The 27,035-nt window shown below is 41.4% G+C and overlaps 1 protein-coding gene across 1 annotated transcript in view; it reads left to right on the top strand.

Annotated features, from left to right (window-relative positions):
• The window catches only part of FAT4 (FAT atypical cadherin 4), a 242,052-nt gene that overhangs the window by 172,049 nt on the left and 42,968 nt on the right, over positions 1 to 27,035 (top strand). The window contains exons 7-9 of the mRNA XM_074993335.1: positions 858 to 1,038; positions 9,920 to 10,170; positions 16,873 to 21,222. Of these exons, the coding sequence (XP_074849436.1) occupies positions 858 to 1,038; positions 9,920 to 10,170; positions 16,873 to 21,222 (4,782 nt within the window). The remainder of the gene's footprint in view (positions 1 to 857; positions 1,039 to 9,919; positions 10,171 to 16,872; positions 21,223 to 27,035) is intronic.

The following is a 27,035-nucleotide window of genomic DNA, read 5'->3' as shown; positions in this document are numbered from 1 at the left end:
ATTTGTTCCTTGCCTCCTAGTGAGCATGATAATTCTGGTGAAGCTAATATGATTTAGGTCCCTTGTTAACATTTTCTGTGTCTTAGCTTGCATTTAACAGGAGATGGGGTTCAAAGAATAGATATTGGAAGACTGAACATGAACTGTCCACTTGCTATTTCTCATTTGTTTGAATCCAGCACAGATTAGTACTTAAAACCAAGACAAAAAGTAGGTCAAATGAGTTCAGTCTGATTTCTTATACACCAGTATACATGTCATAGTAAACACTATCTGATTTGGCACCAAGTGGCACCATTGTTGGTCATTGCATCAAAGAAATAAAGTTGGAACGATTCTGGAAATGGAACTACATTCCAGCCCTCAAAGAAGATCATTCCAGGTCAGGATTGTGAGAGACTGAGGGAATGAAAGGAAGGAAAACCACATTCTACTGCCTCTGCTTTATTTGTTCTGTGGATAAATAAATTGAGGGGTTGAGCTCCAAGGCTGTCAATGTGCCATCCATGACAGACTTCCATTAGACAAAAAGAAAAGTCAACATGTTCAAATTGGGTCTGGTTGTTACAGACAAGGCTTTCTCTGTTGTTTCCAGTTTATCTTTATGCCCGGAACTTACACTTTAAATTATTTCTTGAGTAAGATGAGATGGAAGAATTTTGTGTGTGACTTGTACTTAGTAATCAGATGGCCTACATTAAAAACAAGCTAGCCCTGTTCTTTACATTGAGTTGGCTTTGGATCTCCGGGAGCAGTGACATGCTGAAGTGTTAGATTTTAAATGAAGAGTGGCATATCCAGTATTAGTATTGTTGTATTTGTAACCTCTAGCATTTTAAATCCCATTTTCCCCCCAGGATCTCCTGCCCTTACTGGCACTGGAACTATTGCTGTCACTGTGGATGATGTCAATGACAATGTTCCTACATTTGCCTTTAAGATGTATTCCACCACCATTCCAGAGGATGCACCTACAGGGACGGATATTTTGCTAGTTAACTCTTCAGACGCTGATGCTTCAATTAATGCAGTTATCAGGTATGGCCTTTACCGTGGATAGATTTAAAGCTACCTTTAAGATGGAGAGTTTTCCTTGCTCATCCCCACCAAAGTACTAAAGCAAAACAAGGATGGTGTTTTTCACATGGCTACATTGCTTCATCAAATCTGGGACTGTTGAAATCTTCAGGGGTTGTAACCAAAACATACAGTATTGCAATTTATTTTTTAAAATCTGCCAAGTTAAAATAAATTGAATTTAGGTTCATCTGAGTATAACTGATTTCCAAAACTTTGGCTTCCTGTAAACATAAAAAAGAAACAGGGATAAAAACAGGTATATTTAGCTGGCTGCCTAACTGATTATAAATTGGTCAAATGCTTAGGTTGGACTACTATACATATCAATAATAAGAAAGATAAAATAAAGATGAATGGGACCATCCATAATGAAATGTAGCAGAGACGGTTTGTAACCTTGTCACTTCTTGTCTTCGTATAGCCTTTAAAAAAACAGTTCAGCCCTCAAATGTGCAAGTATTTCTTTCTCTGATAGTATACAGTTGGATATAAAGGTTGTAATTAAGAAGGTTTAATTAATTATCCATTTGAAATTATTTTATATACATTGAAAGTCACTAGAGATGTAGAAACTATTATTTTTGAATCTTTTGAATTTTTGTGCAAATCTAGAAGTTTAAAACTTTGAAACTGGGGAATAATTTGGATTTCAACTCATATAACAACTCTGTTTATGATCAACTTAATACCGTATGCAGGGATTGACTGTAAAATTGCATATAGGCTTGTTGTTTAGTTCTGGTTTGGATGCAGCCAAAATCTGAGAAGAATAGTTTGTTTCTATAATGGACAACTGAATGTTTCACCTATTTCAGTTTGAATACTGCACTTTAAACCTAGTTAGATCTAGATCTAAATGACAATTTCTCAGCCACTTCTTATTTTAGGGTCAAATTGTCATACTTGGGTGCTTAAAGTCTGGCATTTGCATATAACTCCCACTAAGCCTAAATATGAATTTAGGTACCTAATTTTATAGCTTTGAACTTGAAAATTGGGTTTTAAAAAAGAAAAAAAAATAGCAATGAAAATAGCCTCTACCTTTCAAATAATAAACATCTCTTTATATATAGATGCAGAAATATCATTCTCCACCTTGAAGCTATGTGTATAGATGTTCACAAGTTGAACATCTTTTATTTGTTGCCAGTGTTTCCTGGTTTCAAACACACAGCTACGGTGTTTAGTTTGGAAACAAACAGGCAAAATAAATACTGTGCACCAGTCAAAAAGTGAATTGTTGTATCCCATTCAGAAAAATCAATGACAAGAAAATGTGTTTGACAGTTTTCTTTTATGTGCAAAATGCTTTGCACAGCTCTACTGACACAATCATGTTTCTTAACTGGGTAAATTCCTAGTGTTGAGCTCTGGCAATAAGTACTCTCAGAGACAAGAATAATGAAGATGTTAAGTGGCAGTGACAGGCTAAACATTACCCACTGAGGACTGATGTGTAATGGAATGGAAGGCGGTCTTGTATTAGGTATTAATCATTCTTTGCTATTCAAAAAGCCAAATAGGTAATCCCTTGCCTTTGAACTTTTGTTAATGCAAGCACTAATATCTACTTTTTGTCTTCAAAGAAGAGAATAAAATCACTGTGGTCATTAATATAAAGAAGCAGAGGACTACATTGTCAAATGGCAAATATGTACAAAATGTAATAATATTTCCTTTCTAACCTGCTTGATGTTTAGAATAGGAGCTTAGTTTTTGGCATTTTTAAATCATTGAAAGCGATCCAGATTGAGTATTCGTAAAATTTGCAACAAGGAAGATTCCATGCTATCTTCTTTCAAGATACTGATTTTGGGAAGCTTTATTATTTTCTAGAAAAAGGATGTATGAAAAGCACAGATGATTACAGTGTTTACATGTTCTGATTACAAATTAACTAAGTGCCTTCAAATGTCTTTAGAGCAAGGTGAATTGTTTTGGGGGACTTTATCATTTCATCTACTGTCATCTCGAAGTAGAACAGTAAAGAGAAATTGTTCTTTCAGGTGTAGCCATTAAAAACAAAATTATTTCTTGAACTTTTCTTATTCCTAGGTCATACTTTGCTTGCCTTGGGCTTTATTTATCCAGATTGATCATAAAAAATCACACATGAATTAGCAGTGTATACAGTTACAGTAAGACTTAACTTTGGCGGAAGATATATAGGACTAATTATTAAAGGTCTGCTTTTCAGAGATGCTAAACACACAAAGTCCCCAATAAATTCTGATAAAGTTATAAGGCCTGAGCACCTCTGGAAATAGGATCTTTAATTTCAACTACCACGCTGGCAAATTCTGAATCGGGGTGCCATGTGAAGCCAAAAAAATAGACTAAGTTATGCAAAAATTTGAGAAAGGTAACCTGATAATACATACACAAATCATAACTATAGCTTCTTTGTGCCTGTGTTCTGTGAAATACGACCTATACAATCATTAAAAAAGGTTGATGCAGGTGTATTACACCTATAGGTCACATATAAACATGTAGGGAAATATCAAATTTTGGCACATCAGTTGCATAAGTCATTCCAGGACTAAATGCAGGAATTCACAGAGCTCAGCAATGCCCTTTCATGAACAGCTGGTTAATATCCAGCGAATTTTTTAGTAATAATACTATTTATTCCTGATCTTATTTTTCATGCTTGGAAGTTCTGTTAAATTATAGTCTGGTTAGTACAGGGTGGGCAGTAATTTTTGATGAGGAGCCATGTCAAGAATTTGGTAAATGCTCAAGAGCCACACTCTACTAGGAGGTTCAGGGTGTGGGAGTTCAAGGTAGTGGATTTGGTGCAGGAGGAGTTGTGAGATCTGAGAGAGAGTTTGGTGAAGGAGGAGGTTGTGACCTGGAGCAGGCGATTGAGCTACAGTGGGGTTACACGGTCTGGGAGTGGGTTGTGACCTGGGGCATGGATGTAGGAAGAGGTGCAAGGATCTTGGTTGTGACCTAGAGCAGATAGGGGTTGTGACCTGTGGCAAGGGATTGGGATGCAGGGACCAGAAGGGGTATAGGTACAGGAGAGGATTTTTAACTGAAGGAAGGCTGCAGTAATCAGTACAAGGCCTGGGAAAGGGTTGTGATCTGGGGTGGTGGATTTGGATGCAGAGTCTGGGTGGGATCTAGGTACAGTTGTGGAGTGCAAAGGGTTTGGGCTGTGACCTGGGAGGCGGTACAGGAGCGGGAGCAATGGATTTGGGGGAGGCAGGGTCTGGGGTGCCAGGTGCAGGCTCTAGCTGGCAGATACTTACCTAGGTGGCTCCTAGCCAGCAGACCAGCAGGAGCCTTAGGTAGGCTTCTTACCTTCTGTGCCCCTGCACATTGCTCAAAGCAACTGGCTAAGGGGCCATGCACTCTCTGCAACACACATGCCTCTATGCTGGAGGTGGAGGCAGCGTGTGAAACCCATGCAGGGGCTCACAGTGCTCAGAGAATCATGTGGCCCCACAGCCAGAACCTTTGAGCAGCCCCCAGGGAGGCTGTCTGAGGATTCTGCTTGTCCATAGGACAGTGGCAGGCCGGATCTGGCCCGTGGACTGAATTTTGCATGCCCTTGGGGTTAGTATCTTGCTTGCTTAAAGTGCATTCTGTAGTGGGAAAGCCATTACATATGAGTGCTCTATGGCCAGCTTTCTAGTAGATGGGAGTTTGAAGCCTAGTGCCTTGTAATTTATGTCTAAGGAATATTCAGATAGACTAAAGTCAAAATAAAGGAGTCAGAACTTTATTTGGACAAGCTTTATTTGGGTCTCTATTCGGGGAATGGGGTGTAGGAATCATCTGAACTGGAAACTGATCAAAGAAGCTAGCCCATGAATATTTGAACGTGCTAGTTTATATGAAGTGGGTTAGATCTATTTAGGTATGAAATGTTTTGGGGAGTGTAAAGGATTCAGTTCATTGCTGGTGCGTCCTCATGGCTGGGCATGGTATGGCACCTTCCTCTCCGTTTCTATGATGGCCTACCTCTTCCTGTGACTTGGTCCACTGGCCAGGTCTCTTCAAACTTTCTTCCCTTCCAGGTAGTCCATGAGCAAAAAGCCAAGTGAATTAACACAAATAAACGGAGTTAGTAAGAGATAAAGGGGAATGACTCTGAGTGTTATATCTGCATTGGACCCTCATTTCCTTCAGTGCCTTCAGGCAGTGGTTGTCTGGGAGGCTTCTGCCTTCAGTCTGCCCTTTCCTCAGGAGCTGAGAGCTCTGTTGTTTCCTGGTTTGCCAGTTAGGGCAGGTATACACTTAGGGAAAAGTTGACTTCAGATACACAAGTTCAGCTATGTGACCTATCTAGCTGGAGTCAGCATACCCTAAGCCAAATTTCTGCAGCATCCCCACAGCAGGAGGTTGATGGGAAAAACTCTCCAATTGACTTCCTTTATCCCTGGTGACCCCATGGAGTGCCTGGGTCAATTGGAGAGTGATGAGCAGTCGATTTAGCATGTCCCTACTAAACTGTTGAATCACCCCACTTCCTTCCCCCAGGAGATTAATCTCAGGAGCATTGGTCTCCAGTTAAGTGTAAACAAGCCCCTAGTGAGCAGTTCTGCTCCCCTTCTAAGCTCCTTCTCCTGCGTCTTCTTGCATGCGTGGTACTGCAAGACCGGCTGAGCTCACAGCTGCTCCTTAACATTTCACTGTTCAGTATGTGGTTTATGTATATAATCCCAGAGTTATACCCAGAGTTCAGGCCACTTTTCATAAATAGTATAGACTCTGATCTTGCAACTGACTCCTTGGCACTGAGTCCCATTGATTTGAGTGGGGTTCTTTAGAAGCAAACTCTTATGCCAGCATAGAACACCACTGAAGACAAGTGTGAAGTCAGTTGTGGGAATGGAGCCATGGTTTGTAAATGTCATTTTTGATATTACAAATCTGTACCAGTAAAGGTCAAGCATGTAAGTTCACAGTGTGGCAATATTTGGTAATATCAACATGTTTGTTTTTTTTTATTTTCCATTGTATTTAGAGAAATGGCTCATCTTTTTAGATGGTAAGCTCATTGGGGTAGTAATAACGATGTTTGATATTTGTCCAGCTCCTGACACAATGGGGCCTAACCTAAGCGTGGATTTTAGATACAGTCACACTGACAAATAAAATCTTGTAAATTTTCATTAAAATTATAATCAATTGATAAATATGCAATTACTGGCAGAAAGGAATGAGAGAGTGGAGTAAGAATGGTTTGATTTGTGGCAAAGTTGATTGCTTTTATTTTTTGTAATTATGTCTAAATTCTGTCCCAGAGAATTCCTGAGTAGTGGAATTGTACAGGTTCAGCTTGGGGGGAGAGGAGGACATTTTAGATATTTGTTTTAAAGCATATCTTGTTATTTAAAAAAAATGTTTATGGTGTCCTTCTTAATGTAAACACTTGTGTTGTCCTATAACAAGTATATTTGGCAAAAAATAAAAAGGTAAGAGGATGCCAGTGATGACACTATCATAACAGCCTACAGTAAGACTTCAGAGGAGGGGTGAAATTTGCTCATGTGCAATGTGTAATTTGAGGCTTTAGTGAGACTTGAATAGATCATTAGGCCTTTTTGCAGGCTTTCTGCATAAAGATGAATTTCACCCCCAGTATTAAGCAATTGAGAGTATGCCTGGAGCATTTTCTTGGGATTTCTTGTGTATCTGATGAAGTGAGTCTGTACTCACGAGAGCTCATGCTCAAAACTTTTCTGTTAGTCTATAAGGTGCCACAGGACCCTTCGTTGCTGTTACAGATCCAGACTAACACGGCTACCCCTCCGATTCTTGGGATTAGTGATTTTCTTGGGAGAGTTTATTGCTATAATTTGCAGATGGTTACTGATTCCTTAGGAAATGCCCTGGTCTATGTGATTCTTCATGTCATAATACATTTTGATTGGATCATCAGAGAAACATTTAGATTGAACAGTGCTGATAAAGATTGATGCATTCTGAAGAAGCAATTTTGCCTACAGTCATGTATCATATTTTTATCAGAGTTATAATACGATACACTGGAATTATGCACTTCCATTTTTATTTGAAAAAAGTACAATTCATAATGTCTTATCATCTGGAAAAAATAGTATTCCAGAAGATATTAAAATCCATACTTCTTCTAAGGATTTCAAACTTTATATTGGGAGAAATCCAAACACCCAGTCCCTGCCCTTCCTCGATGCCCTGCCCCTTCCTTGAGTCTCCATCCCACTCACTACATTCCCCCTCCCTCAGTGGCTTGTTTTCCCCTAACCTCACTTTCTCTGAGCGTGGCCAGGGGCTGGGGTGTGAGAGGGCACCAGGTGTGGGCTCTGGGGTGAGACTGGGGTATGGAATTTGGAATGCAGGGCGGGGCTGTAAATTGAGGCAGGGGGTTGGGGTTCAAGGGCTCTAAGCTGAGGCAGTGAGTTGAAGTGCAGGGGGTATGAAGGTTCTGGGCTAGGGGCACTGTCATGAGGGCATTGAAATGCAAGTGCAGTCTCCTGGTTTGGTGAAGAGCTCAAACCTGGGAATTAGGATGCAGGAGTGGTACATGTTTGGGGCTTTCTGCCATTTCATAAATCCTTACTTCTTTTTACCAATCCGTATGCCTCATCACATTTTACAGATTCAGATTGGAAGGGCTCAGCTTTGTAGGATTATACTTAGCTCACTTCAACATTCTGGCCCCAGTTTCAAAAGACTGTTTTATTGTATCCCCAAATGTACTTGGGTCAATTCTGCTCTAGCCTCATCTATATAAAGTTACCAAATTTTGTCAGTCCCTAGAAGAGTCACTTTAAACAAGTTTTAAACTCCAGCAGCTTATTCTAATTCCAAGAGAGCAGAACGGGCTCCATTCCACTTAGATCATTTCCTGTCTTCATCCATAATGTTAATGAAAGGTATCAAATGAACTTTCCCAAACTCGAGCAAAGTCCTAAAAAGAATACAGAGAAACCTGTCTGAAGAAACAGCCCAAAATATCAGGAAACCTCACTTGCCCAGTAAATATAGTTTTTAACTTCAAAGCAACTTAAATGCACCACTAGTATGATCAATCAGTGAAGATTTCACAGCATGCTGAATGTTAAAGGTACATAAAGCAGGGGTAAAAGTTTAGATTGGAGAATTACTGATTTAGGGATATTAATGAGTATTTCCTGCTTTGTTAAGTACCTATGTCTCCAAAAATGGTAGATAGCCGCAAAGTTTCCTACATATCTCCTAGAGACATAGCCTCTAGTGCTGCCCAGTCCAACTGTATAACATTTTGGGATACAGGGGGTCCTCGTTATAAGTCCTGGTTACATTCCTAAATAATGCAATTTATAGTGAACCAACTTACAAAGGAGAATGAATATCCACAAGAAATAATGTAATTCGTTTAAGATACGTTCCCAACACATACAGTTCACACACACGGTACATATAATGTACTTATAACCCACAAAAAAAACAATACATAGAAATAGAATAGAAATACATAGAATAAATAAATAGATAAATAATAATACATAATAAGTTAAATAAATAAATAGAAAAAGATAAGCCAGTTCCCCTCCAGTTCCCACCGGCTCCCTGCTGGATCCCTGCCAGCTCTCCCCCAGTCTCTGCAGGCTCCCCTCGGCTCTACACCTGTTCCCGTGGCTCCCCACCTATCCCTGCAGTTCAATGACACTCCCCCTGCTACCTGCCAGCTCCCCACAGGTCCCCCGTGACTTCAGGGCTCACTTCCAGGGCCCCTGCACTAGAGCACCTGCCTCCCAGCCAACACAAAGCTCCACTATGTTCCTAGCTTTTGGTCCCTCAGCCCCTAAATGGTGTAAGTGCAGATCAGTGTGACTTACAATGAACCTGCTTTCCCAAATTACTTAACGATTCATATGCAAAACAACTTATAGCAAAGCGACTTGACCCCCTGTAGTTATGTTTGGAGGCCAAAAGATGATTTTCAAAGTGACAACTATAAACTGATAGAAATAAAGGTCAAACTATCACACTCATGCAGATGTCTGATTCTCTTGTTTTAGTTAAGTACATGCTGGGTTTTTTCATTTCTTTTTTATAATTACATTAGACATCCAAGTTACGCAGGGGTTGCTTTCCTTGCAACCCCCACGTAACTCAAATTTCATAGAAGTCAGGGGAGACAAGAATCAGGTGGCAGCCTCATTCCCATCTTCCACCACTAATGGGAGCCACGAAACTGACCAGCCATGTGTGGTCAGTTTCCCAGGTCACACCAGTGGGGAGAGCTGGGAACCAAGCAGCAGCCTGGTTCCCATCTCCCCACAGCTGGTGGGAGCCAGGAAACTGACCAGCTCTCATGGGCTGGTCAGTTTCCTGGCTCCCAGAGTGGTGGGGAGAAGCGAACCGGGTGACATCCTGGTTCCCCACTCCCCACTACTCTGGGAACCAGACACTGCTTCTCCCTGGCTTCCCCTAGCAGCGGCGGCTGTCTGCCTGCCTGGCTTCCCCCAGCTGGGGGAGCCTGGTGAGCAGACAGCTGCGGAATGGCTTTGAGTTATGCTTAACTTGCGTTAATGTGTGTTAAGTGCAACTCAAAGCCGCGCATTTCAAACATTTACTGTATTTATTGCTATTACTGTATTACATGCAGGACCTAAAGGTTCTGGGTTCTGTACACAGAACAAAGAGATAGTGACTGACTCAAGGAATTTATAATAGAAGTATAAGACAAGAAACAATAAATGGATAGAGGCAGATAGAGTGGGAAGCAAAAGGAAATTCTGAGACAATGTTGGTGAGCAAGATAGGCAGCAACCTGAATACTTAATATCATCATAATATAACAGAGTTTTGTGTGAGAATACTAATGGAAAATGTCTCGTTTTTGTCTCTTGAACAGCTATAGTCTTATCGGTGGTAATTCACAATTCACAATCAATCCATCAACGGGACAGATCATCACCAGTGCATTATTAGACAGAGAGACTAAGGAGAACTACACCTTAGTAGTTGTGGCCAGCGATGGTGGCTTTCCCAAAGCTCTTTCCAGTTCCACCAATGTACTTGTCACTGTTACCGATGTGAATGACAATCCTCCCAAATTTCAACACCATCCTTATGTCACCCATATTCCATCACCTACAACTTCAGGTAATTTGATAATTTTGGGTGTAGGGAATAATGTAAAACTCTGATCCATTCCATAACAAATCTGTATAGTATATTCCACTGTAAGTATTATACATTATCTACCATGTTTGTGTGATAGTGGAATAACAAAGATGAATGAGTGATTTGGGTTAGTAATTGTAATTTATTCTTTGGTGTTTTTTACTCTTCAGACCCACATGAAAATTATCCCCCTATCAATCTCCCTAGTTACAATTTGTTTGACTTTTTATTAATTCACAACAATGATTTTGAAAGGCTAGATTAGATAACCTCTGTAACGAGTGTTGAAGACAAAAAGTTCTATCCCTTTTATTATTGAGAAAAAACATAAAGCAGATGATGTGACATCTCTCAGAGAACCAAAAAATAAATTCAACATGCAATCTTCTGTGGTGAAAAAGTCCCTTTTTCAAGTTATATTGAATCCCAAATCTTGTCTGTTTAGGTGTCCTTTTGTTAGGGTAGGGAATTTCCCTTCCTATATCTTTCCAAAATGTAAAGTATGCCTTTAGTTCTGTGCAGAGATTAATATTATTTCATTTTTAAATGGTAGCATATCATCCACCATATATATACACTTTTAAATGATTAATTCATGTTTTCCTTTATAGGTTATTTGTGACAGCAAAACAAAACATACAGATTGAACCTCCCTGGTCCAGAACTCTTTGGACCTCACCAGTCGTGAACCAGGAGTTTCCCAGGCTAGGGAAGATCAGGGCGAGCCCCTCTGCTGTGGGCCTCTGTTCGCAGCTGTCAGCCACTGGCTCCTAGACTTGGCTTATGAGATCCAACTGCCAACCCTGTGGCTGAGCTCCATCCCATGCCCCCAAACCTGGCTTCCAGCTGTTGTCTCCCTGCCAGCTCTTAGCCTTGGCCAGATTTCACTGCCCATGTCAGGCCACTGACCCCCAGCCCCAGCCATTGGCTCCCAGTCCCAGAAAGGCTCTGTTGCACCCTGCACCCAATGTCCGGCTGCTGGCTCCTAGCCAGGCTCCGCTCATCCCGGACACCAGCTTCCAGCCCCATCTGGACTTCATTGGCAGTGTCTGGCCACCAGCTTCCAAGCATGGATGGGCTCTGTTGCCCTCCCAGCCAGCAGTTCCCAATGCTCCCAGCCCCAGCTGGACTCTGCTGCCAGTGTCCAGCCACTGACTCCCAGCCCGGGCCTCCAGTGTCCAGCTCCAGCCACGCTCCGCTGCCCCTCCCTCCCCCCGCCCCTTCGCTTCTGGTGTCTGACTGCTAACAACCAGCCCCATCCAGGCTGTGCTGCCCCTTGCGTCTGGCCACATGCTGCTCCCACCACTGTCTTTGTGCCTTAGCCAGACTTCTGGCCTCTGGCTGCTGAGCTCTGCTTCCAGCCACTGGTCCCCAGCTCTGTGCACTACTTCCAGCTGTGCCCGATTCTCTCATCTGGCAACATCTGTGTTCCTTCTGCACTGGAGCACTCACAGGGTCCCCGACCATGCCAGACCATGGATGTTAATGAACCAAAGAGTCCCAGACAAGAGTGGTTCAGTCTGCACTCAGTCTTAATCTCATTTATTCTATTTACAACACTCTTATCATACAAAGGAACCTAAGAGTGGGCATGACTTACACTGACTTTAAAATCCATTTATTCTGGCAGTAAGTTATGACTGACTGAAGTGTAAAACAGAAACAAGCTCTCAGATCTGAAAGAAGAAATGATAAAATTATATTTAAGAGAAGGGGTGGTGACTGCTGTTTCTTGCTTTGAAAATTTCCTTTTTATATGTAAATAAGACCTTTTATGTTTCTGAAAAGGCCTCAAAAATATTTCAGAATTTTTTTTTTTAGTGTTTTTTGTCTGTATTACATTTTTAATTATAAAGTTGATGGATCTCCCTTCCAAACGGCTAAATGGGTTCTCTGGAGACTTCTTGAAGTCAAATATCCTTTCTACTTTGTGTAAAACAATTCATGGATCCTGCATACCTTTGAACACCCATATTTTACACATCTGTAGGACTGAGCTACTTGATTATATAATTTATGTTTAAAAATACAAAACCACCAGAAGTGGAAAATCTTGAAGTGGTACATTTTTTCATGCATAGAAAGAGCACTTATGAACTACGTCAAATATAGAATGTTAATAGCACTCTTTAATCCTAGAAAGCCAAAAAGTTCCATAAATAATAAGTGCCTAATTATTAAATGAGCTTATTTATTAGCTTCATAAAATACCTGACATATCAGGATGGATGTGGTTGCTTAGAGAGGTTTATAAATTGTGTAATTAAGAGACTGTACCTTGCAATGAGATTGCAGTATAATTTACTGTTTAACAGATTAAAATAACACTCCACAGGCCAAAGTGCATACTAGTTTATTGTCAGATTTATTCATTGCAAGCTTTTGCCTCACTGTATTTCCCAAACATTCATGTATACTGTGATCACAATTTAAAATGTCTTAAACTGAAAAATTCGACCAGAGTTGAAATGAAACTGCTTTGGAACCCCTAATCGTTCAACACAGAAGAATGTTTTATAGTGTGATTTAAAGAATTGCACATAATTGTTCCAACTGCAAGAACTGAACACTCTGTATAGACAAACACTCATGTTCTCTATATAGAAAATGTTTTTTTTCCTTTTTAAGAAATGAAATATCTTATTGCCAGGAGCTGTGTCCAATCTTATAAATTTTAAGTGATTCCAAACTGTGTTGTTTTGAGGAATGATGTGCTTTGCCTATACTTCCTCCGCTTTTCAGAACAACAATATCAACAAAGACCTTTGTTGTTCAAGATGAAACTTCATACATTATGAGCAAAGCATAGCCGATCTGAGATCAGTAACACATGGGAAGATTTCTTGATAAAGTTTTCCTTTCATGCACTGAAAGCATGTATGAATTATACAGTATTATGAGGCTGTGTCCTGAAATTTTTAATAGAAAGGAATAAAATGGCAGCATTTAGTTGAAGTTGTAATTTCGTTAATAAAAACAGTAAATACATTTCAATTTTGTTGTTTAAAACAATCCAAAATTTAAGGACCTGTTTGCCAAACTTCAATTAAAAGGATATTTTGGAATCCCCTCAAACTACTCAAAAAAAGCCCTTGATGATAATGGATTTGGCAGGCACAGCACTAATTGTAGTAGAATGTCATGTAATGTGATAGTCTCAAAGACAATAACATACTCACAGTGGTCTTAATGCATACTTGGGGGTGAGAATCAAACCTTGGCTGCTTTAATTTTTGTGTCAGGGTAGAACATGAGGTTATGACAAGTCATCTCAACCACATAAACTTAATGTGCCTAACTGAAACAGAACTCTTAATTTTGTCCCAGTCTTGTCAAGCTGAAATGTTGCAATAATGCTGAATGTTGGTGTTCTTCATGTGGCAGTTCTTCCCTTTTGGGTAGAAAATGTTGCTCTCAGAAAAAATAGCAACAAGACATGGCTTCAGGGGACACTGTCAAAGTCACTTGTCTCTCAGATTTTGCTTTCAGAGTTTGAAAAGAGTGTGTTTTGTATAGGTATATGGTATGAGATAAGCTTCATCAGTAGCAAAAACCAGTGAATGTCCAGCAGAGTGTCCAACATTGTCTTCAAAAGTATGTGTACACAACATAGACACACAAGTATCCTCATATAGATGTGTATGTCCTGGATTTGCATATGCAGACACATATATGCAAGTGCAAACCCAAACGGTCCACATACGCTAGACCAGATTTGAGCAAATTTTTACATCAGGCAGCCTTTCTGTCTCTGCAGTTAGCCAGGGTCCCCCAACCTGTCTAATAAAATCCAAACCAATGAAAGTTTCAGTTATGTTTATATGAAAAAAATGTTTCAGCACATATAAGAAAATAACTATGTAGAATGTAAAAACTTTATTAATCAGCATATAAATGCAAATATACATATGTAAAACAGTAACTTATTTCAGAATTTGTAACGAGATGAAGAGTGCTTTAGATAGATAGATAAACTCATGCTTTTTCAAGAGCCCATTCCACTCACTCTCCAGCTTGGAGGAAAAAAACAAAAGTCCAACAGCTCCCTGCTGTTTAAAGAGCCCACTTCCCGAATCCGGTCCTCCCGGGCAAAGCTAAACAAAATAATAAAACAAAAGATCAAAGTAATTGTACCAAAAAAAAAAAAAAAGGCCTGAGCTCACTGTCTCAGGAAGCTAAACAAAGGGACTGTCCTAGTAGAAGGTTATTGCCGCTCAGCTGCCTCTGCCACATGTGCCTCCCAGCTAGCGAAGGCTGGGAGACAGGAGGGCTGGCAGCACAAGTCAGCCTCACCCAGAGAAGCTGCAGGGAGGCTGCAGAGGCCCCCACCAGGGGAGGGGAAAGGGGACCAGAAATGAAGTTGGCCCTCTGATGGTGGCAGACAGTGCAGGGGCGGGGAGGCAAGGCAGCGCTGCATTGGGCAGCTGAGCTGACCAAGGCTACAGGGTGACAGCAAAGGGATCCTGCAGAGTAGGGGGGAGCCAGTTATGTTTCACCCCCTTTTGAAATTTTGCACCTCAGTTTGCACACCCCTGTGCTAGATTATTGGCACACCTAAATACTATGGTGTACACATTATGAAGGTTTATTATGTAATACGTGCAAAACAGAATAATTTAAATTTCTTAAATCATTAAAATTAATGTTAAAAGTATATATTATTAAACTTATTAAATACTATGCAAAGTATTCACATTAGAGTTTTCATATAGTCTTACTTGGAAAATGCAGTCAAAATGTGATGTTAAACTTTCAGAAATTCAGTGGCCTTTTGCTTATAGGCTCTGATCCATGGAATCTCCCTCCTAAGCGTCACTGGTAAACTGTTCGCTCGCGTCATCCTTGGCAGACTCCAGAAGATTGCTGAGAGGGTGTACCCCGAATCGCAGTGCGGATTCCGTGCAGAGAGGTCTACCGTTGACATGGTCTTCTCTCTAAGGCAGCTGCAGGAGAAGTGCAGGGAACAGAGAAAGCCACTCTACATAGCCTTCATCGACCTGACCAAGGCCTTTGACTTGGTCAGCAGGGATGGTCTGTTCAAACTGCTCCACAAGATAGGCTGTCCTCCATGGTTACTCAAGATGATCCAGTCGTTCCACGAAGACATGAGAGGAACCATCCAATATGACGGCGCATTGTCAGATGCTTTCAGAATCAGGAGCGGCGTCAAACAAGGATGCGTGCTTGCTCCGACGTTGTTCGGGATCTTCTTCGCACTCCACCTGAAGCATGCCTTTGGATCTTCAACAGAGGGCATCTTGCTGCACACAAGATCTGATGGGAAACTGTTTAACCTTGCAAGGCTGAAAGCTAAGTCTAAGGTGCGAGAAGTCCTCATCAGAGACATGCTGTTCGCAGACGATGCTGCTGTAGTGTCTCACACAGAAGACCAGTTTCAAAAACTACTGGATCAGTTCTCCAAAGCGTGCAAGGACTTTGGGCTTACCATCAGCCTAAAGAAGACAAACGTACTCGGTCAGGATGTTGCTGAATCCCCATCAATCAGCATTGACAACTATGTGCTAGAGGTCGTCCATGAGTTCGTTTACCTCCGGTCCACCATCACTGACACCCTGTCGTTGGACACTGAGCTGAATAGGAGGATTGGAAAAGCAGCCACAACTCTGTCCAGACTCAGCAAGAGAGTGTGGAATAACAACAAGCTGTACACTCACACCAAAATGCAAGTCTACAGAGCCTGCATCCTCAGCGCCCTCCTTTATGGCAGCAAGACTTGGACCCTGTATGCCCGCCAGGAAAAGAGGCTAAACGTCTTCGACTTGCCCTGCCGCAGGCGCATCCTTGGAATATCATGGAAGGACAGAGTGACCAACACCGCCATCCTCGAGCAAGCTGGAATCCCAACCATGCACACCCTCCTCAGGCAGCGTCGACTCCGCTGGCTTGGCCACGTCCACAGGATGAATGATGGAAGGATTCCAAAAGACATCCTGTATGGTGACTAGTCTCTGGCAGAAGACCTCCCGGACGCCCCCAGTTGTGCTACAAAGATGTCTGCAAGAGAGACCTCAGAGAGGTAGACATCAAGCTGGACAACTGGGAAGAACTAGCAGATGACCTCAGCAGATGGAGGCAGGGGTTACACAAGGGCCTTCAGAAGGGCGAGATGAAGATCAGACAGCTAGCAGAGGAGAAGCGAGCACACAGAAAGCACAATAAGGACTTGCCAGACACCCACCACATCTGCAAGAGATGCAGCAAGGACTGTCACTCTCGTGTGGGTCTTCATAGTCACAATAGACGCTGTAAATGAAGTCCTCAATTGAAACTTTAAAGGGCGCGATCCATAGTCTATGCAGACTGAAGGATGCCTACTACGACTACTATTGGCACATTCATGTACTGTATTTACCTATTTTTATGAATGCACTTACCTGATTTTCAAGCACAAATGTGGATGTAGGGGTATGCATGTATTTTGTATCTCTGTGTATGAGCATGCAAGTAGACCTGCAGTGGTTGAAAATTTGGCTTAATAGCTCATATTCCCCTTTATACTTATGGAAAAAAAATGGTTTAATTGTCAGAACAGCATGAGGTTACCCTGAAAAACAACAGGACTAGTGTACATAATTCCCAGTGCTCCACACTGAAAAATTACTTTCCAATGTCCTAGTTTTGTTACACAAAATTAATTATCCTCTTTGTTCTTCTTGGCAGGTTCCTTTGTGTTTGCTGTGACAGTCACAGATGCTGATTCTGGGCCCAACGCTGAGCTTCATTACTCCCTCGTGGGAAAGAATTCTGAAAAATTCCACATTGATCCAATGAGGGGTGCAATTATGGCTGCTGACCGACTCACCGCAGCTTCTGAACTGACTTTTTCTGTTCATGTAAAAGATGGTGGCCGGCATCCAAAAACGGACTCTACAACTGTAACTGTGCGATTTGCTAAAAAAGCAGATTTCCCTCAAGTTCAAGCTGAGCAACAGACTTTCATCTTTCCTGAAAATCAAGCAATTGGTACCCTGGTCACCACAGTTTCTGGGTCTTCATCCAGAGGGGGTTCCTTGTCATACTACATCGCTAGTGGTAACGTTGGCAATACCTTCCAAATTGACCAACTAACAGGACAATTCTCCATCAGACAACCTTTGGATTTTGAAGAAATACAAAAATATGTGGTTTGGATTGAGGCCAGAGACATGGGCTTTCCTCCTTTCTCCTCTTATGAGAAATTAGAAGTAACAGTGGTAGATGTTAATGATAACGCACCAGAGTTTGAGCGAGATCCGTTCATTGCTGAAATCATGGAGAACCTTTCACCACGTAAAATTCTGACTCTCACTGCTGTGGACAAGGACAGTGGCCCAAATGGACAGTTGAACTATGAAATAGTTGATGGCAATAAAGAAAATAGTTTCAGTATTAATCAAGCCACAGGTGAAATTAGAAGTGTCAGACCGTTGGACAGAGAAAAATTGGCTCGCTACACATTAACCATAAAAGCTTCAGACAGAGGTACCCCTCTTCAGAGCACCACAGTAAAAGTTATCATTAATATTTTAGATGAAAATGATAATGCTCCCAGGTTTTCTCAGATATTCAGTGCTCTGGTGCCTGAAAATGCACCTCTGGGTTACACAGTTACACGAGTCACAACTTCCGATGAAGATATTGGCGTGAATGCTATCAGCAGGTACTCCATAAGGGATACAAGTCTTCCATTTACCATAAACCCCAATACTGGAGACATTACAATCAGTCGGCACTTAAACAGGGAAGATGTGGACCGCTATAGAATCAGAATTTCTGCACGTGATTCTGGGTGGACTGTAAGCACAGATGTGACTATATTTGTGACTGACATCAATGATAATGCCCCACGATTCACAAAAACATCCTATTACGTAGATTGTCCTGAGCTTACTGAGGTTGGATTAAAAGTAACACAGGTTTCAGCGACAGATCCGGATGAAGGATCTAATGGCCAAGTTTTCTACTTCATAAAATCCCAGTCTGAGTTCTTTCGAATTAATGCTACCACAGGGGAGATTTTCAATAAGCAGTATTTAAGGTATCAAAATTCCAGTGGTTCCAGCAATATCAATATCAATCGGCACAGCTTCATAGTTACGTCTTCAGACCGAGGCAGTCCATCTTTGCTGAGTGAGACAACAGTCACAATCAACATAGTAGATAGCAATGACAATGCACCACAGTTTGTTGCTAATAAATATTTTACCCCAGTGACTAAAAATGTAAGAGTTGGTACTAAATTAATTAAAGTTACTGCAGTTGATGATAAGGACTTTGGACTGAATTCTGAAGTTGAATACTTCATTTCTAATGAAAACAATGCTGATAAATTTAAGTTGGAGAGTACTACAGGTTGGATTTCTGTTGCATCCTCACTGCTGACTGATTTGAACCAAAACTTTCTACTTACAGTAAAAGCAAAAGACAAAGGTAATCCACCTCTCTCATCCGAGGTCACTGTCCAAATTGTTGTCACAGAGGAAAATTACCATACACCTGAATTTTCACAAAGCCATATAAGTGTTACTATCCCTGAGAGTCATGTGGTTGGAGCAGTTGTCAGAACTGTTTCAGCACGGGATAGAGATGCTGCCACAAATGGACTAATCACATATAATATTTCTTCAGGAAATGAGGCTGGTATCTTTGCTATTAATACATCTACAGGGGTATTAACACTAGCCAAACCACTTGATTATGAGTTATGCCAAAATCATGAGATGATTGTTAGTGCTACAGATGGAGGATGGGTAGCTAGAACAGGTTACTGCAGTGTCACGGTAAATGTTATTGATGTGAATGATAATTCTCCAGTGTTCAGCCCAGAAGACTACTTCCCTAGTGTATTAGAAAATGCACCAAGTGGGACAACTGTTATCCGTCTCAAAGCAACTGATGCTGATTCTGGATCTAATGCCATAATTGCTTATGCAGTTCAGTCCTCAGACAGTGACCTTTTTATCATTGATCCCAACACAGGAATTATTACCACTCAAGGGTTTTTAGACTATGAAACCAAACAAAGCTATCATCTAACCGTGAAAGCTTTTAATGTTCCAGATGAAGAGCGATGCAGTTTTGCTAGTGTCAACATCCAGTTGCAAGGAACAAATGAGTATGTGCCACGTTTTGTATCCAAACTTTACTACTTTGAGATCTCTGAAGCAGCATCTAAAGGCATGGTTGTTGGAGAAGTCTTTGCAAGTGACCGTGATATGGGAACTGATGGAGAAGTCCACTATCTTATCTTTGGCAGTAGCAGAAAGAAAGGTTTCCAGATCAATGAGAAGAGTGGACAGATTTATGTTTCAGGACCTCTTGACAGAGAAAAGGAAGAACGCATCTCTTTGAAAGTTCTTGCAAAAAATTTTGGGAGCATTCGCGGTGCAGATATAGATGAAGTAATAGTAAATATAACTATCTTAGATGCTAATGATCCTCCAGTGTTTAGCCTAGAAGTTTATAATGTACAGATCAGTGAAGGTGTTCCTTCAGGGACCCATGTCACGTTTGTAAGTGCCTTTGATTCAGACTCTGTCCCAAGCTGGAGCAGATTCTCCTATTTTATTGGTTCTGGCAATGACAATGGTGCCTTTTCAATCAATCCACAAACAGGACAGGTTACTGTAACTGTAGAGTTGGACAGAGAAACTTTACCTGTCTACAACCTGACTGTGTTAGCAATTGATTCAGGAACACCTTCAGCAACAGGAAGTGCCTCTTTATTGGTATCTTTGGAAGACATCAACGATAATGGGCCTACCTTGTCCACTAGTCAGGGAGAAGTAATGGAAAATAACCGCGCAGGAACTCATGTGATGACACTTCAGTCAACAGATCCCGATCTCCCTCCAAATCAAGGCCCGTTTACCTACTACTTGGTTAGCACTGGCCCTGCAACCAGTTACTTTAGTCTTAGCACTGCAGGAATTTTGACCACAACTAGGGAAATTGACAGAGAGCAAATAGGTGACTTCTACTTGTCAGTGATTACCAGAGACTCTGGCATTCCTCAGATGTCTTCCACAGGAACTGTACAAATAAAGGTGATAGACCAAAATGATAATCCATCGCAGCCTAGAACAGTAGAGATCTTCGTTCACTATTATGGCAACCTATTCCCAGGAGGAATTTTAGGCAGTGTGAAACCCCAGGATCCCGATATTTTAGACAGCTTCCATTGTTCCCTCACCTCAGGTGTTACAAGCCTCTTTAATATTCCAGGGGGAACTTGTGATCTGAATTCTCAGGCAAGGTCCACAGATGGAACATTTGATCTGACAGTCCTAAGCAATGATGGATTACACAATTCTGTTACTAGCAATGTTCGGGTTTTCTTTGCAGGATTCAGTAATGCCACAATTGACAGCAGTGTTCTTCTTCGCCTAAACGTGCAAATGGTGAGAGATTTTTTGACCAATCACTACCTTCATTTCCTGCGTATTGCCAGTTCACAGTTACCCGGATTAGGAACTGCTGTGCAGCTCTATGGTGTTTATGAAGAGAGTAATAGAACCTACCTGATGGCAGCTGTGAAACGGAACAACAATCAATATGTGAATCCCAGTGGTGTGGCTACCTTCTTTGAGAGCATCAAAGAAATCCTTTTCCGTCAGAGTGGAGTACGGATAGAGTCTGTGGATCATGATTCTTGTGTACAAAGCCCATGTCAAAACGGAGGAAGCTGCTTGAGAAGGCTAGCTGTGAAACCTGTTTTAAAGAGCCATGAGAGTATTCCAGTCATCATTATGGCGAATGAACCTCTGCAGCCCTTCGTGTGTCGGTGCATGCCAGGGTATGATGGTAATTTGTGTGAAACTGACATTGATGAATGTCTTCCATGCCCTTGCCACAATGATGGGACTTGCCACAACTTGGTGGGAGGATTCTCGTGCAGTTGTCCAGATGGTTTTACTGGAATGGCCTGTGAGAGAGACATCAATGAGTGCCTGTCCAGCCCCTGTAAAAATGGTGCTGTCTGCCAGAACTTCCCAGGAAGCTTCAACTGTGTTTGTAAAACTGGATATACAGGTATGATCATCTTCTTCTTCTGGAATTAGAGTGAAAGAGGGGGAGGATAAAAATGTCTTTTTGTTCTGTTCTCAAGGAAATGTCACCCTGCAGATCCATGATAGAAAGTCTCTGCCCCCAAATTTCTTACAATCATACAAAACAAAAAGAGATCAGATCTTGGAAGTGGGGAGGAAGAAAACTACATAAAAGCAAAGTGATCAGGGAGAGAAGCGTATGTGTGTTTGCTCTGTGTTTTGTTTTTTAGCCAATGATATGTATGTTATATTTTTATCACACCAGAGAATTTTCCTGTAATATTTATAAAATGTGCAAACACAGCAGCACCAAAAAGAAAAAGTTGAGATCTCTCTCAAGCAGCACACTGAAGTTCACTTCAGTAAATAGGAATTTTTGCTCTGCACTGGTAGTAGTAGTAGTAGTAGTAGGCATCCTTCAGTCTGCATAGACTATGGATCGCGCCCTTAATAGTTTCAACTGAGGACTTCATTTACAGCGTCTACTGTGTCTATGGTATGTAGGACAAATACAGTACATTAGCCCAGTCAGCACAGGAAGAGTGCTGGAGGAGGATTAAACGCACTCCTCCCCGGGGGGAAGAAAGGCCATTTTGGTCATTTTAGGCGAAGCATCAACAGGTTCAGAGCACAGATCCCACAGCCTCAGCACTGAGAAGAGACAGTCGCAGGCTTCAGGTGAAAATAGGAAGATGTGCTTAGCCTTACAATTTTCAGGGATAGAGACCCACTTGAGTATCAGCACTTGCCTTGCACTATTTAATATGCCAGTTCAAATGATTTTGGCATGATTATCTGGCAGTCTTCAGTGACTTAACTTTTTATGGTGTAATACAGGAGAAGTGTTCCAATTCAGGATCATACTTAAGTGTATGCCTAACTATAATTTCATGCTTATATCCCATTGAAATTATTGCTTAAGCAATTTCCTGAGTCAGAGCCACAGTGGGCTTTCCAAAATAAGATTCTTCTATGTGATTTATCATATAGGTGTAAGCACACCATGAGCATCAGTGCTTTGTTTGTGTTTGAGTACTGAGAGGTGTGTACTCAAAACCAGCTTTGGTTTTTCTTTAAGGATGTAAATTTGTTACTACTTTGAAACATTTGACAAATTGAAAACAAACCATTTACAAACATATATTTGTATTAGCTAGACTGGACACTCTCATGAAGATCCCATGATTGTTTTATATAATAAAAATTTCATGTATACTTAGATGTGCAAATGGGGGCAGTTGCGTGTAAAATACATATTATGGAGTTAATTAATCCTTTAAGTTCAAGCGTGACATGCTAGGCATCCCATTAGTGGCTTTCATTAACATATGATACTTGGCACTACATTTACTAAGCCAATATAAATTCTTTGTCTAATGACAATCTTTGAAACCAAAGAAAGACAGAGTCTGTTGATGGTCATGATAGGTGGAGTTATTGTGCCCAGTTCACCATTCGTTGGGAACTAGACAGATGTACAATAAATTCTTATATATCCGGCAACCCCAGAACCGGGAGGTTGCCGGATATTAAAAAATGCTGCTAAATAGAGAAGTGGGTGGGGATCCCTGGCCAGGAAGTAGGGGACCCTGCCAGCCCTGCAGCTAGGAGCTGGCTGGGGCACCAGGTAAGGGGAAGTCCCAGGGCTGGGAGAACTCCATGGGGTTGCAGATCTCTGCTGGCAGCCTTGGGCTCTGCTGTGGTGCGTGGCAACACCAGTGCATTGAGCTCTGCCGGTGGCTGTGGCCTGTCAGCACCCAGGGCTGTGCTGGCGGCCTGGGTCACGGAGCTCTGCCAGTGACCTCCGGCTCTTCTGGCACCAGGGCTGTGCTAGGGCATGGGGCTCTGCCGGCAGCCGCATGGCACAAGGAACCCTGCCAGGGAGCAGAGCTCTTCTGGCAGCTGGGCCGGGGAGTGGAACTCTGGTGGGGCCAGAGGAGCTCAGGCAGCCCAGGGGCTGAGAGCTAGCAGCTCCAGCCCCAGGCTGAGGGCAGTTTCAGTTAGGAGAACCCTGGCAGAGCTGGCACGGGCTGGTGCCAGTTAATTGAGAGTTCCAATATAATGAATACCAGATAAAAAGGAGTTTACTATAACATGGGAGTATCATAATAGGGTTTCCGTGCTATTAGTCGGAGTTCTCAAGTAGGCGTAGGCATACCCAGGGGCATATTCAGAGGTCTTCCAGGAGGCACATCAACTCATCTAGATATTTGCTTAGTTTTACCACAGGCCACATAAAATGCTCTAGCCAAGTCTGCTCAGAATAAAATCTCACACAATAACTTTCTTATATTGCACTGTATCCTAAACACTGAAATGTAAGTAAAATATTCACTTGATTTGTTTTACAATTATAGGTGGGAAATGAGAAAGTACGTTTTCCAGTAATAGTATTTTGTGACACTTCTATATTTTTATGTCTGATTTTGTAATCAAGTAGTTTTTAAGAGTGGGGAAACTTGGAGTACCCAAGATAAACCCTGCACTAAGTAGCTAAAAAGGGAGTGGGGAGACATTTGTTAAGTTAGGGTCAGTGTGGTATTACAATTTGATAGTGTGTGCTGTACCAGGCTAATAAGTAACTTGTTTGTAAATAATAAAGTGAGCTTAGTTTGTTTTTAAAAGTCTGATACACATGAAAAAGAAAACATTGGTAGATTCCAGAATGGGGTTCAGCGATTTCATTTAAAGAACAGCTCTGGCAGCTAACATATGTTCAGCACAAGAAATTTCTTAATACAGAAGACATTGATGTGATCCTTTTTGTGACTCCCCCCCTGCCTCCCACCAGAAAACTGCAGCGCCTCAGGTCACTAGCAATTGTTAATTGAGTAGCAGTTCTAATTAAGTTAATGATCCAGGATTTTATTTCACATTGAATTAGTATATCTGATTCTTTTGCCAGAAGCACAGCAGAATATACTTGGACACCCATCCTCAGTAACACTAATTCTTTAATAGCAGAGGTTAAATGGGCCTCACTAGAACACATTGTTGGCTTTACAAGATAATGTAACATTTGCCTATAGTGTGTAATTGATGTTAATAAAAAAAGAAGGTAACTTTTGTGGGACTAATATCATATCTTAATGTTCAACACACACCAAATACAAGTATCAGAGGGGTAGCCGTGTTAGTCTGGATCTGTAGAGCAACGAAGGGTCCTGTGGCACCTTATAGACTAACAGAAAAGTTTAGAGCATGAGCTTTCATGAGTTAACTCACTTCTTCAGATGCTCCAGCATCTGAAGAAGTGAGTTAACTCACGAAAGCTCATGCTCTAAACTTTTCTGTTAGTCTATAAGGTGCCACAGGACCCTTCGTTGCTCCACACCAAATACAAGTGAACCGTGACATTTGTTCTGGGCTGTGAGACATATTTCAAATCATAACATTTTAATGAATTATATTTAATGGGTTTTATATGATTTGACCTGGGTTTTGTACACCTGTAGGAGTTCTGCAGCGCTGTATGAGCACAGAATTCATGTCCCTCACAGATTTCTTTGCTTCTCTGCCAAAAAAAAAAAGGGGGCTTTCTGACAGGGAAGCTGGAAGAGTGGTCATGTGCCCCTCCCTGACCTTCATCTGCCCAGTTGCTGGGCATCTGGACCCTTTCCCATACCCAGACCTGCTTGCCAAGCCTCACCCATCTTCACCCAGAATCCTTCTTCAGAGTCCCACACTGCTCCTCTCCTTCTAAGCTTCCTGTATACCCTCACTGTCCCCTTATCCCTCCCACCCCGCCCCAGGTCAGTAGCAGGTACCCTGCATCAGGCTCAGCTGCTAGTTCTGACGGGGTTGGAGATGATGTAGTTGTATGCTTCTGCATGGACTGGCCAGAACTAAGTCAGACTCACCTCCAGAAACTTCTCCCAGTCTGCAGGTAGTACACATCTGCTTTCTGCCCCCATTGTTCCTCAGCCATGGGTGGGGGGGTCACTGTACAGGGAGCTGTTCCTTATCCACCCAACCGCCAAACTTCATCTTCTGCATCCAGATTATAAGCTCCACCCCACTGCATATGATCCTTCACTGAGAACCATCTTACTCCACAACTTGCTGTCCCCTGCACTAGGCCCCTCAATGCTTGGATTGTGAAGGGCTGAGCTTGCTTGCAAACACCTGGTGTGCCTGGCATAGATGGGCAGGACCCCATCGATTTTTCTGGGGCAGACTCATATCTTTTTGCTGTGTCAGCCTTATGGCTGAGTCCGTATCCCAAGGAGGTGGCAGGGTGATCTTCCATTGTGCAGTCAGTGACCTGCACTCCCCACAGTCATGCTGAAGTCTTCATATTTATTTACTGACATGCGCAATTTTCAGAATTTTAAAATATTGTGTGCAGAATCATTATTTGTGGTGCAGAAAATTTTTAATTTTTTGCTTCAGAATTTCCTCAGGAGTTTTCTAGATTAGATACTCAACATGCTGCTTTTGTACATTAGAGTTAAAGCGAGCTGCCAGCATAAATAATTGTAAAACAGAAAATCGGTGACTTAGATGTTATTTGATGTCAGAATTCTAAACGTCATAGATCTGATGATTTTTCAGAAAACATACAATATGAAGAAAAATGTCAACTGATACTTGCTTTCTGCAAATAAGCAGTTACACCTAAATATTACTTCAGTCCCTGGAGACAAAATAGCTGAAACAGAGAAAAGATACTGAAGTTTTAATAAGCAAAGCAAAATAACTTTAACTTGGGTATCAGTAGAGGTGGTTGGATAATTTGTTCTCAATTAATATTTCACTATATTTAGCCCTTTTTTCTGCCTGGAAGCTGTTCACAAACAAGTCCTGAGTTCAATAAATTAATTGTTCATGCAAATATGCTGCATATTTTATGCGAACAAGTTTTAGCATATGGATTGTTTACTATTAATTACATATGTAGTGAGATGGAGCAACTAAGTCACATGGTATAGTATACATGTATGTGATTATTGTATTGCTAACGTCTGAATATAGCAGAGCGGGAGAAGGTTGTAGAATTAATCCTGTTTCTTTTAAACATTCTTTTCCAAAAAAAGAAACAAAAAATATTTAACTGAAGACACCTGTACTTCATTAACAAGGAAATCACAGAGTTCTGTCTTCATGAATACAGTCTCTGTGTGCCTAAGTGAAAGGGAACCAGGCAAAATACCTTTGTCCCTTCCCCCTACCTTTAGAGAGATTAGTAATTCCATTTCAAATGCAAGGTTGCAAGAGCTGGTGCACCATGTGCATGATTTTCTTGCCTGCTCTCAAAATAAAAGTACTGTACCTCATAATTGAATTTGCATGCACCATCGAGAGACACCAGCACTGTACTTCTTGTGTGCGGATATTACTGCTTTCCAACACAGGCCTTCTGTTCTCTGTAAATTAGGATACATGAGTTGTAGATCTTTGTAATGGCTTACTTCAAGACTGAGAGGGTAGACTTACTTTTATTTGATTGATTATGTTTTCTCAGCTGTATTTCACTTCATCACACTGTGGAGGCAATTTAGCTCATTCCAGGGAATAGCATTATAAAGACAGATTACCTCAGAGCAACATCATTAAGGTTTAAACAGTCTGTTATAATTATGTCTATTAATGATGATCAGATTTTGTTTTGAAAAGAATCACTTTCTAAAAGGAATATACTTTTGTAGCTTCCAGTGGTTTGCCTACCCTGCCCACAAACTTTTCATTTCCTATTTTCCAGCCTTTTTATGATAAAGGAATGTAGATTCGTTAACGTGTTTCTAATTCAAAATTAACTCATGAATGCATTTGAAAGATGAACATATTGAGGCATGC

This window comes from Carettochelys insculpta, chromosome 4, assembly GCF_033958435.1.
Source record: "Carettochelys insculpta isolate YL-2023 chromosome 4, ASM3395843v1, whole genome shotgun sequence".
In the NCBI taxonomy this organism is placed as follows: Eukaryota; Metazoa; Chordata; order Testudines; family Carettochelyidae; genus Carettochelys; species Carettochelys insculpta.
Note: the sequence above shows the minus strand (reverse complement) of the source record. Positions and strands in the feature narration are given on the sequence as shown.